A 15,089-nucleotide genomic window follows, 5' to 3' on the forward strand; every position below is an offset into this window, starting at 1 on the left:
AGGGAGTTTTAAAGGATGTTTGATGTGTTCCCAGGAGGTCGGGGAACTTCAAGGCTCCAGTTCCAAGGGACCTCAGGGGTTCGCTCTTGTTACAAGGTGTCCAGGGGTATTCAAGGTTTCTTGGGTGGTTGTAAGTGTTTCAGGGGGTTTAATGGATGCTCATGTATATTTTAGTGGGGTTCAGAGGGGTTCCAGTTGGTTTCGGGGGATTTCCAAGACATTTCAGGGGTATTCCAGAGAGTTTCAGACAATTGCAGGGATCCCCTCACACTTAATTTTGAATGCCGTGTTCGGTAATTTTTTGACGAAAATAGAACAGCTGAATACAGTAATAATGGATTGTTTACCTTTTGCACCCGTTTTTGACAGTCTGTGTACTGAACCTCAGTAAAATCGATTACCGTAGCTACCTGCTGCTGCTGTTCTATTTTCGTCAAAAAAGTACCGAACAGGCAATTCAGGATTGAGTGTGCTGGAATAACCTGAAACCCCTCTGTAACTTCAACTGAAAGCCTCCTAAAACCCCTTAAATCGCCAAGAAGCCACCTGAAATCCCCGAAAGCCCTGAAATGCTTCGATTTCCTCGGATCTAGCCTAACATATGAAAAGGAATTAAGTACTTTTTGTAAACAAACTTCTTTCGATTGCTGTACTGCCTATAATCGCATAATTGTAACATTTGCATATTTTGCTGTTATTTACTTAATATCTGGGATCATCATCAAATTACAAGTACTTTCGACTACCTGAATAAAATTTTCAAGTTTGTTCTAGAATTTGTGAAATAAACGTTTGTCTCATTGACCATCATTAACCGATGTGACCGCATAACAGTCACACTGGGAAAGTAGACTGGTTTTAATGCGTGTCATCAATCATACTTAAGTCCGATTTATTTTCTGATAATAGGTCCAGCATACAAGAAGTGCTGTAGAAGATCTTCTTGCTAAAGAATTGATTACGAATTAATAAAAAAATGTTTACAATTTCGGTTCATTCCCATACTATTAAAATTTGCAATTTTGGGTCCCATTTTCTCCAATGCCTACTTCTGTCGAATGTTACTGTTATGCGGTTATGGGCAGTGTAGAGCCTATATCGATTCACCCACGCACATCAACATCCTTATCTGAAAGAGCAATCTTTGAGCTATCTGTGTTAAGAATGTTGATGTTCGTGGGTGGAGTAGTTGGATACTACAGCGACCGAAACATATTTGTTTACAAAAAGCACTTAAAACCTTTTAACATGTTATGCTAGAAATATCCTCCTCAAACGTTTTTGAAAGCTTCCTGAATCCCTCCCTGAATCCCACAAAAATCCCTTCTAGACCTTCACTGGATATTTTCCTACTATCGTGTTATTATGCACGGGGAAACAAATGAAAGCAAAAATTCTAGTACTAACTTGGAGACCCACCCATTGGCAAGATCGAACACCCATGTACCCAGCCCAGGCTAACAGTTTATTGAGAGGCTGGAAATAAGACAACTGTTAAATCTGCAAGCAAAGGAGTTCTCAACTTTTTTTCCACAATCTCACAATTTCGGCCACTTCTTTTTATGTAACTTTCTCCAGGTTTTATTTTACTTACTAGCTGTTTTTCTCAGTTTTTTATTATATTTGTTTTCTCTATGTTTCCTTCCATTCCAATATAATTGATGTACTTGAATAATACTATAAACTGCTGCTGCTGGTTGTGTTGTGTATTCGATAATTATACCCAATCAACGTCGTCGGTTTCTTGTGTTTTTTTTTTGTTTAACGATTTCTCCCTTACTGTTTTCTGTTTTCTGTGGCTTGACACCTGCGGTATTGTGTTTATTCAAGTTGAATTTCACGGTAGTTCCGAAATTACCAGGGGTTTTCGATTTTTCACAAGCCCTACACCCTACCATCGGGTTTCGTGTGTGGTTTTCTGCATGTGTGAAACTGGGCCACATCTATTCGAAATCACCCATATCATGGCGAAGAAATTATATAGGGATAATTTTCGGTTTCTCTCAAGCACATCCTTTTTAAAGGAAGTTGGTCAGACAGTCTCCCGGGTCAGTGTATTTTTAATTTCTATATAGGTTCCCGGTGTTCAAGAGACACAGAGATCCTTGAACACGCAGGGAATTTCTCTCTGGTCTAATTCTAGAATGGTTGTTTCTTTCTTTTTTTTCTAGCTGCAACGATGACTTATTTCGAAATGTTATGAGCTTGTATGGGTGTGTTGTATGTGCAACAAAAGTTTGTGTCAAATTGTTGCGGTGTGATTTTCTGTTTAAAATTTCACAAACGGAGTTTCTGTTCCATTATGTTGAGTACGATTACTATCTTTTTTTTAGGTATATGAATAATATAAAAACAATTCAACGCGTTCTGTTTATATTTCTCTTCGATTTGAGTTACTTTCAGTATTTGAAGATGTCTATAAGTTATGGTTTTACTATACACAGTTTTTATTGTAAAGTATTTTTTAATGAACTCTGTCACATGCAAATTCCTAACGTGATTCTGTTCGATAATAAATATTGAGGAAAGGTTTTTGACAAGGGAGGACTCCAACGTTGCGCAATACCAATTGAATATGCAGCACAGGGTGTAAAAATGGCGCCCAGAAACGAATAGAGACGATTGTGCTAAAGTAGGCCATGCAGTAGTAGCTAGCGTAGAAGTTGGTTTTGAAAAGCAAACAACACAATTGCCACCATGATACCTAGTAGGCGCTGGTTCGTTTCGCTTGCTTGCTATGTTTTAAACAGATCAAAGAAATGTTGGCATGGCAAATTTGGCGACCAACAGTTGGCAGCACTTGTTCCATTGTTATTTTGCGTCTTCCGCACAATGTGCACAATAGCCTTGGAGACGTTTTCATATGGGGATTTCGCTAACTATTTTGAAGGATATCGTTCTGTTACAAACGGATTCTGCCACTCGGGAGCATATGCTAGACTATGTTGCTTACGTTGGGGATGTTTGATGTATAAAAATGCCATTGTTTAACTATTTTTACACTCAGTTTAATGGTAAAATATACAACTTTCATGAAAAATCGTTTTTCTCACATTTTCCGGCGCTCGTTCGATTGCGTGGTATCTAAGAAGTTTCAGAAAATTCTCTCTCACGCTCATACTGTTCTACGCACACATTCAGAAGGTGTGTGTCTTATCACTCGCTTAGTCTATATATTAGTTGTATGTATGTATATATGTATATCGATCAAGGAATAAAGCGCCGTATTTTGAAATCTTGAATAAAGGTCGTTAACAACAAAACAAAGGATCCAAGAGGGAGAAACCCTCGGAAATCGATGGACTGAGGAGGAAGCCTACAGGATTCGAGGGACAATATAAAACTATACAACAAATCGAATATGTACAACAAAATACAGGGAGCGCATTTGAAAGAGGCCTTATAAAAGGATTGCATTATACTCACACATTTTGACCATAGGATGATTTGAATGCAGTGGCAGAGGAAGCAGTGGTGCTGGTGTTGGTAGGATTGTCCTCTGTCGCACTACTACTACTATCCACCACTGCCGTTGTGGTGGTGGAAAGATTTTGCGGAGCCAGGAAGTAGGATAGGGATCTTAGGGTAGAGGTCACGATGGCCAGTACGGTAGAACAGCAGGTGGCATTGGCAGCGACGGAACTGAACGGATCCGGCTCCGGTTCCGAGCAGCCGCTGGGACTCAAGGATTCTGGATGGTGGTCGTGGTCATGATCGTGGTATTGGTAAAAGGCAGTTGTGATGTACAGGGGGTCGTCTCAGGTTTTATATTGTCTACTATCACTCCTATAATGAGAACAAGAACAATTCGAAACGGTAATGATAACAACAGCTGCTAAGGCCAATTTCATACGTTTCAACGGAACCAAACCAAAGTAAAACACCGACACCAATAATGCAAACTAAAACTAAATGATCGACTTTTTGTGAGGATTTCTGAACAACAATGCTTCGATAAAACAGAAAATTCCAGGGAGTTCCCTTTGTGGCATACTGATTGTTTGGCATAATTGCCATTTGGCATAAATAATGTCATTTGACATTACATGCCAAACGACATTATGTAATCTAAACATATTGCAACAAAGTTTTCCAAAAACCCAACACCAAAGTCGGTGAATAACACAAAATGTGTGAAAGAAAGCGTAAAATATGCAAAGAAAGGTCAACATAGAAAAGAACATACAGAGCAAGCGTAACTGAAAAAAAAAGGCAAACCATCTTAAAACTTCGATCAGCATCAGCAGCAACACCATTCCACATTCTAATCTTATCGCGCTCAGGCCAGGTTTATGGCACTATTTTTACTAACCGCTTGCGTGCCTGTCCAGTGCGATAGGTTTCATCTAATCGCCAATAATGTGGCCAAACGTTGGCATTGTACCTACAAACGAACGAACGAACGACCAACGGATGATGGTGGTTCACCTGTGATCGTTCAAAAAACGGGAAGGGAAGGGAGACACGGGTCTTCTCCTCGTCTCTATCGACGAAATAAAGTGTAAAAATAAGTTCAAGTGCAATAATTTACGGTCCCGAGAGGTGCTGATAATGCTGCCGGTTGGCGTAATATCCGAACACTTGCGTATCGGGCGTCATTCGATTAGATTCTACGATTGAGATTGGGAGGGGACGCAGACTCACCGCACAATCGGGCCAATAATACTTGTGACCGAAAATATCTTGCTCCCGGGGTTGTTGCATAATAGACCTCCCATTGGGATGACGAGCATGTACTAAGTGGAATTTGGCACATTAATCAATGCCCTATACATAGCTGACTCAGTTAAAAGTCTTTCGTATAACTTTTTTTTTTCTAAAACACTACAAAACAAATTTCGCTTCGTCAATAAATGAAGTTTAAGTTTCCTTGATTGCCGTACCTTTATCATCGTTTTGCGATTTCAATTCTATACAAACATGGCTGAGTTAAGTAGTCGAGAAGAGTAAACGACTAAACTAATTTCACATATGCAGTAACTCTTTCTGGAGTTAATGACAAACGTCTTAAAATCCCGCACCAGAACGCTAATATAGGGTCAGCAAATTCATCGTATTCGTGAGCAAATGCGGCACCTGTTGACTCGTTCTTTTGGTTATCATACGTGCATAAGGATACGTAACCTGACAATTCGTAGTTACCACTGTGTGATTGACTAAAACAGTCAAAATTGTACATGTATCGAGCGAATGGAATCTGGGATTGCTAACCTTCCTATTGATCACTGTTGATCCCGTTAATCACCGAGATCATCTTAACGTATCCACAGATGTCGTGGGAATAACTTTTCTGGGTAGAAAGTTATGAGAGTTACATGATGATGTTTCACCTTGGTAAGTGATACGATCGTTGTAACATGTTCCTCGTCCCCAATATACGCAACCTTACAACACACGGCTTCGACAACCCTCTCAAAGCAAACGCGAAGTTCAAGTGGACTCTAAAGTGCCAACAAATGTTCGAGCAATTCAAGCGATTTCTTTTCTCGGATCTGGTCCTCACACACTACAATTCGAAGTGGGAAATCATAGTTTCCGATGGCGCTTCTTTCGTTGGCCTAAGGAAAACGATCAACCACAAGTTTCCTCGTGACACCGTCAAGGTCGTCAAACACGCTTCCAGGACAGCAACAAAGGCTGAGCAAGACTACAGTCAGCCACGTGAAGGTTTGGCCATCGTCTCGGCACCTCAATGGCGACGTTGCAAGCACCGAAGGTGGCGCGGTAACAGATCTAGGAGTACTTGTGCAGGACGAAAGATTTCCAGCCCCTAACCTCCAAGAGATTAAAGAGGAGGTTAGCCGGTTGAAAAACAATAAAACCGCTGGAGCAGATCCACTACCAAGCGAGTTACTAAAACATGGTGGAGAAGCACTGGTGAGAGAACTACACTGGGTCATTACCAAGATTTGAGAGGAGGAAGTATTACCGGAGGAGTGTATGGAAAGTATCATGTGTCCCATCTACAAAAAGGGCGATAAGTTGGATTGCGGGAACTATCGCGCTTTCACACAACTGAGCGCTGCCTACAAGGTACTCTCTCAAATTTTATGCCACTGATTGCAAGAGAGTTCGTGGCGATTCTTGGGTGAACGCGCTACAACGGATCAGATGTTCGCCATCCGCCAGGTGTTGCAGAAATGCCACGAATACAACGTGCCCACACATCACTTGTTCATCGATTTCAAATCGGCGCATGATACAATCGATCAAGAACAGCTATGGCAGATTATGCACGAATACGGATTCCCGGATAAACTGGTACGGTTGACCAAGGCGACGATGGATCGAGTGATGTGCGTAGTTTGAGTATCATGGACACTCTTGAGTCCCTTCGAATCTCGCAGAGGGTTACGGCAAGGTGATGGTCATTCGGGCTTGCTGTTCAACATTGCGTTAGAAGATGTAATAAGGAGAGCGGGGATAAACACGAGTGGAACAATTTTCACGAAATCCGTTCAGCTGCTTGGTTTCGCTGAAGATATTGATATTATAGCTCGTAAATTTTAGACGATGGCGGAACCGAACATCCGACTAAAGAATGAAGCCAGGCGAATCGGATTAGTCATTAATGTGTCGAAGACAAAGTACATGATGGCAAAGGGCTCCAGGGAAGAATCACCGCGCCCGCCACCCCGAATTTATAACGACGGTGATGAAATCGAGGCGGTTGAAGAATTCGTGTACTTGGGCTCACTGGTGACCGCCGACAACGACACCAGCAGAGAAATCCAGAGGCACATTGTGGCAGGAAATCGTGCTTACTTTGGACTCCGCAGAACTCTACGATCGAATAAAGTTCGCCGTAACACGAAGTTAACTACATATCTACAAAACGCTGATTAGACCGGTGTTGCGTACCATCTACGGCGGAGTGCAGATGGAAGACGGGACTTGGAGAAGGCGAATGATCCACGAGCTGCATCAGCTGCTGAGAGAACCAATAATTTTCCACACCGCGAAAACCGGGAGGCTGCGGTGGACGGGTCACGTCGTCAGGATGTCGGATAGCAACCCGACTAAAATGGTTCTCCAGAGTCATCCGACCGGTACAAGAAGACGTGGTGCGCAGCGAGCTAGGTGGGTCGACCAAGTGGAGGACGATCTGCGGACCCTACCCAGAGTGCGGAACTGGAGACAAACAGCTATGGACCGAGTGGAATGGAGACAGCTACTATGTACAGCAGAGGACACCCCGGCCTTCTGAAGGTTCTAAACACGCCAAACCGGGCACTTTCAGACTAAAAGTCACAATCCGAGCTCACGTTTGGGCTCAAAATCGCACGTGTTCGAACTTCTGTGTCCTCCTCGGTCGGTACGGACACCGACTGTAAAAAACCAAGATCCTTCTTCAACCGAGACGATCCCGTTTACGAGAAACTCCATGCTCGTAAATGGTTGTTGGAAGTGTGGTAAGGTCATCGAAAAGATTGAAGACGTGAAGTACAATAGCCACTGACGCCGCTGGTCAGGTGCCAGGTTTCGAGCCAGCCACGACACGAGCTTCCGGCAGTCCCGTCGTCGTCTTCGTCAACAACAACGTCAAGCGTCCTAGGCATTCTTCACGTACCCGAAAGCCACCAGTTAGGGATCTACCCCATTTCGCATAATTCCCATTGACATAACTGACGTTAGAGTTGCGCTACCCGACTGTCGGTTCCCCGAATGCCGTTTCCCCAAATGGCACTTTTCCCCGAATTACCCATTTCCCCGAATCACACTCTTCTTGATTGTATAGGCGGTTCTTCAAGTTCTATTTCTCCTCAGACCTGCCCGTTCGAGAAAAAGGGCCATTCGGGGAACTGGCGTTCGGGGAAGCGACATTCGGGGGACCGACATTCGGGGAAAAGTAGCACAATCCGACGTTTAGCATAAGGCAGCATCCATTTATTACGTAACGCTAAAATCGGCAATTTTGGACCCCCCCTCCCCCCTCCGTAACGCTTTTTTGTATGAAAACTCTAAAATTTTTGTATGGGCCGTAACGCGCGGCCGGACTCCCCCCCTCCCCATAAAGCGTTACGTAATTTGTGGACGGCGCCTAACAGCAAGTGAAGTAGCATTTTATTTTCATTTTTGTTCTTTTCTACTTTTCTGGGTTTCCGCTCCGCCTGCTGATTTTTTTCCGCCTAGTTGACTTTCTGCCTTCTGGGGGTTTACTCTTTCCGCCTTCACGGCATTCTATTCGATTCGAGCACTTGAAGGGCGATACAGAGTTCGGCTAAGTGTTATAGCTTGTTATAAATTGTTATAACTTGAACCATTGACCTGCAAACACTCATGAGTGTTTATATGAGAAACGGATGCTAAAGGCCGGTAATTGACAATGTACAGTTAAACAATGCGAAACGGAATCTGTAATATAGAACCTTCAGAAGATCTTGAAAGAAACCTTCTCAGGCCGAAAAAAGTGAAAGGTCAAATTAAGAAAGACTGATATTATCTCAATTTACTTTTTACATTTTTTTCTAAATCAATGAAAAAAGGGAAGGGGTTCCTCCAGAGTTTCCTACAGAAATTGCTCCAGGGATTCTTCCAAGAAAATCTTCACGAATTTCTCCAGGGATCCCTACAGGATTCCTCCAGAAATTACTCCAAGAATTCCTTCAGGATTTGTTTGGAAATTTATTCCGATATTTTTCCTTCCAGAACTCTTCTAGGGATTCCTCCAGGAATTCATCCTAAAATTAATCCAGGAATTCCTTCAGGAATTCTTTCAGGAATTCATCCAGGAAATTTGAAAGGATTTCCGCCAGGAAAATGTCCAGAAGTTCCTACAGGCATTCCTCCAGGAATTCCTCCATTATATTCTCCAGGAATTACCCAAAAAATCCTCCAGGAATTACTCCAGAAACCCCTCCAGGAAGTCCTCCAGAAATTCCTGTAGGAATTCTTCGAGGAATTCCTCACGAGATTTGATGCGAAATTTCTCCAGGGGTTTATCCCAGAATTCCTCTAGGGATTTCTCCAGTAATTACTTCAGAAGTTGTTCAAGATATTGTTCCATGAATTCATCCAGGAATTTCTCCAGGGGTTCCTTTAGGAATTCCTCCTGATATACACCGTGTCCAATAAGTTCTCATACAAAATCAAATTGAATTCATTTCACATCTATAACTAGGATTTTCAAAGTAAATGTATTTATTGAAAGGCCAACTAACAAACACCAAGTGCAGCACATGTTTTGGAATTAACTGTCCTTTATCCTCCTCTGCTGATCGCTTATGTGTCGTAAGTCCGTTTCAGCTGGCACGCACGCCATTTCTTAGGTATTTCGTTACATTTTAACGAGTAAAGTTGAAATAAATTAGTTTCCTGTACTCACCATTGCTAGTAGTAACTATGACCAGAAGAAAAAAATATATGAGGCTCTGTATTGGTGGAGTACGAAGCCATTTTATTTTGTTCAAAATAAAACGTGAATTAAACAAAAATGTCCATTTACGTGTTTTAATAAGATTTGTTGTGCTAAAGAGGCATGGCTGTATCTTGCCTTGTTGATTCACACCATTTTCATTTCTAAAACATGCTTGCATCCCTATTATGGAATATTTTGTCCAACATTTACGTTTTATGATGTTTATCTTTAAATTTAAAATTCAAAATTTATCAAGGCGTCAAGGGACTCCTTCAAAAATTCACTCGCGAATACCTCAAGGGTTTCCTCCAACGCTTGTTTTAGGACTTATCTTAGGATTTCTTCCGAGTTTTGTGTGAAGATTTCTACAGAAATTTCTCTTGGAATTTTTCAAAGAAGTTGCCTAAAAAAAGTTTCTCCATCCGTTGCTTCGAGGATCATCATCATCATCAGGATTTCTTACAATAAGTTTGTACAAGTGTTCAAAGAACACTAAGTTGAAGCGAGGCAGGCCAAGTCCCAGTGTGGACGTAGAGCCATAAAGAAGAAGAAAAGGTTTCTTAAATTCCTCTGAACATTTCTTATTGTATATATTCCAGGGATTCCGTCAAGACATTCCTTCAGGTTAATTCCATATTTTTTCCAAGAATTCCATTATCTGCGAGTTATCCGGAATAGCTCCAGCAAATTCTTCAAGAATTTCCGTAGGGATTCTCTTCAGAAATTCTCACAGAGATACCTCAGGGGTTTCCTCCAGTGATAGTTTCAAGGCTCTTACGAGAATGACTTCAAGAATTCTTCCAAAGAAGATTATTTTGCAACGATTAATTGCTTGAAATACAAAACTGCGCCGATCGGTATCCATGAAGAAATACCAGAGAGAACGAGCGTCAAGAGGATACACCGCAAGGCAGTCACGGAAACCTCCCATTACTCTGAAGAGGGATAAGTACCGAGAGGATATGATACATGGTTGCGGATAGAGACAGAGACAGGACTAGCGGTTTTGGAACCCTAGCTTATTCTAGATGTGATCGAAATTGCTGAGCAAGCAAAGTGTTTAGCAAAGTGTTCCGTGCAGTTGATAATTTTAAAATTTTACAGGATTCGAATCCGTGTGATATCAAACACGGGCATCCCTTCCACTGGCACTCATTGCGGTTTTCTTATTGTCTACAATCCAGCCAAACAGAGAATTTCCTGTAAGTTAATTTTTCAGCTCTTTTTCGCGGAAATGCAAAACAATTGAATAGGAAGTAGCATATTTCCAAAGTCAGTGTCGATGTCTATAATATACAAAGTTTACAAAAAGCTCAACAAACTTTCGCAAAGCTACACAGTAGAAATCTAGATAACAAGCACTACACTTAAAGCTAACCTTATTCTCATATAGCATTACTACAATAGCTCAATAAATACTACCAGGAAGAAGCGAGCATCCAATTCAGTATAATGCTCTTTGGCGTAACGGCCAAACGACTTTTACACCAATTGGCCTGTTATCAAATAGGATACTCTCAGGAAACGCATGAGCTTCAGTTTTTTTCTACCTACTTTTAAACCAAATGAAGTGATGAAGTATACCACACCGCTAGACCAAGATGTACACATTCCCTAGATAGCAGTTTTTTAAGTGATAGTTGATAGCACTCTAGTAGTAGGTAGTAGATAGCTCGAGATAGTACGTATACCAAATGAAGAAGGGATATACACAGGGTGCAACAGTGAGAAAGGTAGGTAGGTAGGTACACGGGTGCGAGTGATGACGACGGCGATATCCTACACCACACACGCAGAGAAAACTCCCATCACCCGTCAGCCGAGATCTTGCTGAGCCTCGGACCGATAGATTGCTGCCCGATAACTGTACCTGTTGGAGATGCTGCCGCCGCCGCTGACGCCAGTCGTCGCCGCCGCCATCGTTGTCGTGTTCCCGAGTCCCGGTTGCAGTTGCAGTTGCAGCTGTTGCTGCTGGCCGCCCCCCAAAGGTTGCTGTTGGATGATGGTTTGATTTGCGCCTGCGCTTCCGAAACCACCGCCTTCAGTGTTTTGCCGATTTCGCTGGAGGATTTCGTCCGACTCCAGCAGGACACCGCTATCGCCCAGGGTGAGCAGGTTCTCGAAGTCCAGCGACTGGTCCGAGTTCATGCGGGAACTTAGCAGATAGTAGTACGTTTTGTAGCGCTTCAACTGCGAATGGGAGAGAAAATTGTAATTCTATTAATATGAGCGAATTGTGTATGCGAGCTAGATTAATAAATATCATTCTATGCAGAAATAGTTTTTATAGTATCATTTCTCTGAAAGGTATGTTCGATCAACAAGGTAAGGAAACATCGTATAGCTCTTCCTTCATACTTCCTTATTCCAGATATTCCAGATAAATAGAATAAAGCAGACTCACGCGTATTTTTTTTTCTCTATTGTCATTTCATTGCAGAGTCCACAAGGGTGCGGGCACCGGTTTTGGCTAGTCTAAGGGAAATATTGACTATAAAAATTGCCAATAATCCAATAAAAACTACCAATGTGTCAAATGGAAGGTTTTGATCTATATTTTGTTGAAAAAATGCAAAAATCATGCTAATTCCTGATTTTTGTACTGGCACTAGCCAAAACAGAAGCATTTGCCGTAATTTTGGCCATATTCTCAACTTTGGCTTCTATTTTGGCTAATCACATGTATATTTCTTATGCGAGTGGCCAAATTAGAAGCACCCTGGCCAAAATAGACATATGGGAGCTGATTTTTTAGGATTAGGCCACGACATAGGTAACATGGGCCTTAAATGTCAATTGACATTGTTGAAATATACGGTGGGAGCTCAAGACGGCTTTTCTTAGGCGAAGCATGTTCGAACGCCAGTGAGGACTCACTACCTTTGAGAATCATGTGCACTGCACACGAATAGTTCAAGCGGAGTTTGCCTAGGTGTGGCAGGGGTTCAGCAGTGGGCTATGCTGGGCTTCTTCAGAAATACCACACATCCGGAAGCATCAACTCTGTACAAGCGATTCGGCACCGCTTCCAAAGTGTTCTAGCCTGGTCAGGAGTGCCTCGGGCACATTTGGAGCAATGCGAGTAAGTTCCTGATTACGGCATACTGGCGCGCGTGATGGAACTTGTTAACGAGATGACCTTGACAAGGGTTTAGAGTACGTATCCAGCTTAGGAAACTAACTGGGTGGAGGTAGGTTCAGTTGAAGAATTCAGAATTAGCGCTGATCCTGGCTCTGAGCTCAGGTCCCATAAGGGCCTGTGCCAACCCGTGGGTGGCCTCCCTGCTTGCATAGATAACAACCGGGATCCTTGGGCGACTAATTCAGTGGTAGTGAGGGACAGCAGCCCCAAGGGGAACCCTTATTGCAGTGATGGATTCATTCTTAACCCTAAACGGGATACCTGAGGTCCATTGGACCCCAGGCGCCTTTCAGAGCTCGTCTTTGATGGAACACAATCAGCGAGGTGACGAAACTGAGGCCATGAAGGTATCCCTTTAAGGGTTAATTAAAGAGACAAAGAATACGGAAGGTGAGGCGATCAACCCGTTCGCGAGAGACGGACTGGTTAGATCACCAACGCATGCGGCGATGGTGGAATCCCCTCAAGTATCGGAGCGTGGAACACCGAGGATCGGTTCAGCGACCGAGGACACGCAGATGAGTGGAGCGGAACTCACGCGTGCGCTGATTCGAAACAGGGAAGATGCTGGTGGTCGCCGAACAGCTCAACGAGCTGATCGGCTACACGAGCGGGCGGAACAACATCAGCAAGGACCTTAAAAAAGGTCTACTGAAGCTCCACGATTCGGTAGCCAAGGCCAAGAAAGAATACGATCTTATGGTCGAGCAACGAGGCAAAGCTACTGACGCAGGTAGAGTGGAGAGGTCCACACAAACGGACCGCCCCTCTACAGAGAGCGTGACTAGGGTGCAACAAGGTGGGGCTGCAGATACGACGAAAATTTCGGCCCAAGCCAAAAGGCCGAGATCCGTCGACAAGGAGCGGCCGGTGAGGGGTAAACACCCGCGCAGTGCGAGCAATTCCAAACCGGTCGTGAAACGAGCTAGGGGTAAAGATCCGAAACTCCGTGAAAAGGTCGTTAAAAGTAGCGGTGGCCAACCGGTCCAAGGAAAAGAGAACCCTTGGTCTTGGATTACGATTGGAAAGAAGAGGAAAGATAAGGTTTTGAGTAAACCCAAGGCGTAGCCTGCTCGTAAACGTACGAGGGGCGACGCTCTGCTACTCAAAACAGAGGGAGATAGCTACGCAGATGTGCTGCGGGCTATGCGGGCTAAACTTTTTTTCAGTTCATATTTTTTATGGATTCCTGAGAAAATTTGCTTTCATTTTCTAGAAAAAAAAAAACTTTGTATCTACGAGGCTTCGTTCTTGAGTTATGATTTTTCAAACCCGTACGGTAATAAAAAAAAATGCCCAGGTAGGGTAGAAGCTTCAGTTTTGGCCAGCCCGGAGTTTTAGCCATAGTGCGGTATTCAGCATTTTACGATCTAAATCGGCATAAATTTATTTTTCACTAGTAGATTCTAATATAATAATATGATTGCAGCTGTTAAAACCATACATTTTGATTAAAAACTGGAAGAAAAAAAGGTATTTCCTTAAAAAATCAGCTCCCATATATTGAAGGAAACACGTCCAACTCGGTGAAAGAAGTGCTTTATTGTGACATAATGTATTTTCATAACAGCAAAGCCTACTACAATATCTATTTTGGCCAGGGTGCTTCTAATTTGGCCATTCCCATAAGAAATACACGTGATTGGCCAAAATAGAAACCAAAGCTGAGAATATGGTCAAAACTGCGGCAACGCGTCTATTTTGGCCAGTGCCAGTTTTAATACAAAAATCAAGTATTGACTTGATTTCTGCATTTTTCTAATAAAGTATAGATCGGAACCTTTCGTTTAACACATTGGTAGTTTTCATTGGATTATTGATTATTTTTATAAAAATGATTTCCCTTAGACTGGCCAAAACCGGTGCCCGCACCCTACCACATCTCCTACAGCAGCAGCGATATAGCAGAACGTGGAATGTTAAGAACGACAGCATGCACCAACGGATGATAAGTCCGATAACTTGAAGGATGAGTTCTATGAAGTCTTGATAAGGGCTACGGAGCGTCAAGATGTCAAAATAGTCATCGGTAATGCAAAAGCGCAGATCGACAAAGAAAGTTTCTTTCGACATTCATTCCGTTATTTTATTACATTACGATAATAATTTGCGGCTTGTGATATTCACTGTTGTTAGGGGGATGACAATCAGCAGTATCTATTTTCTACATAAAAATATCCGGTAACGCCCGAGTGGTAACGGAAGATAGATCACGTGCTGGGTTCCGGGTCATTTGACCGAATGCCGTTTGGCCGAAAATGAATTATGAACGCAAGAGATAATATTTCTGATGATCATATTGGCAGCAAGCATGTCAAAACGTTCTTCTAAATTCTATTGATTTTAACCCTCTAATGGATACCTGGGGTCCATTGGACCCCAGAGCCACTTTGAAGTAGTCGCAAAAAAGTTTGGATTGATATATCGGCCCCATTTTTACAGTACCTTTAAACTACACCGCGATGAGTTATTTGTGCAAAAATACCGATAGTTCCATGGCGTACTATGGATTATTTTGGATACCAAAGTTGAACCGGGCGATTTTGTACCCCTGGGGTCCATTGGACCCCACGGTACGATTGATTGTAT

The 15,089-nt window shown here is 42.7% G+C and overlaps 1 protein-coding gene across 6 annotated transcripts in view; it reads right to left on the bottom strand.

Annotated features, from left to right (window-relative positions):
• Positions 1-1,554: 1,554 nt before the first annotated feature.
• LOC109402210 (PH and SEC7 domain-containing protein) overlaps positions 1,555-15,089 on the bottom strand; it is a 314,477-nt gene continuing 300,942 nt past the window's right edge. For all 6 annotated transcript variants that reach the window (XM_062845274.1, XM_062845277.1, XM_062845276.1 and 3 more), the window contains 2 exons: positions 11,229-11,548; positions 1,555-3,786 (listed from right to left, as the gene is read on the bottom strand). In XM_062845274.1, coding sequence (XP_062701258.1) covers positions 3,759-3,786; positions 11,229-11,548 — 348 coding nt within the window. In that variant the 3' untranslated portion in view covers positions 1,555-3,758. The remainder of the gene's footprint in view (positions 3,787-11,228; positions 11,549-15,089) is intronic.

This window comes from Aedes albopictus, chromosome 1 (genome assembly GCF_035046485.1).
Source record: "Aedes albopictus strain Foshan chromosome 1, AalbF5, whole genome shotgun sequence".
NCBI lineage: Eukaryota > Metazoa > Arthropoda > Insecta > Diptera > Culicidae > Aedes > Aedes albopictus.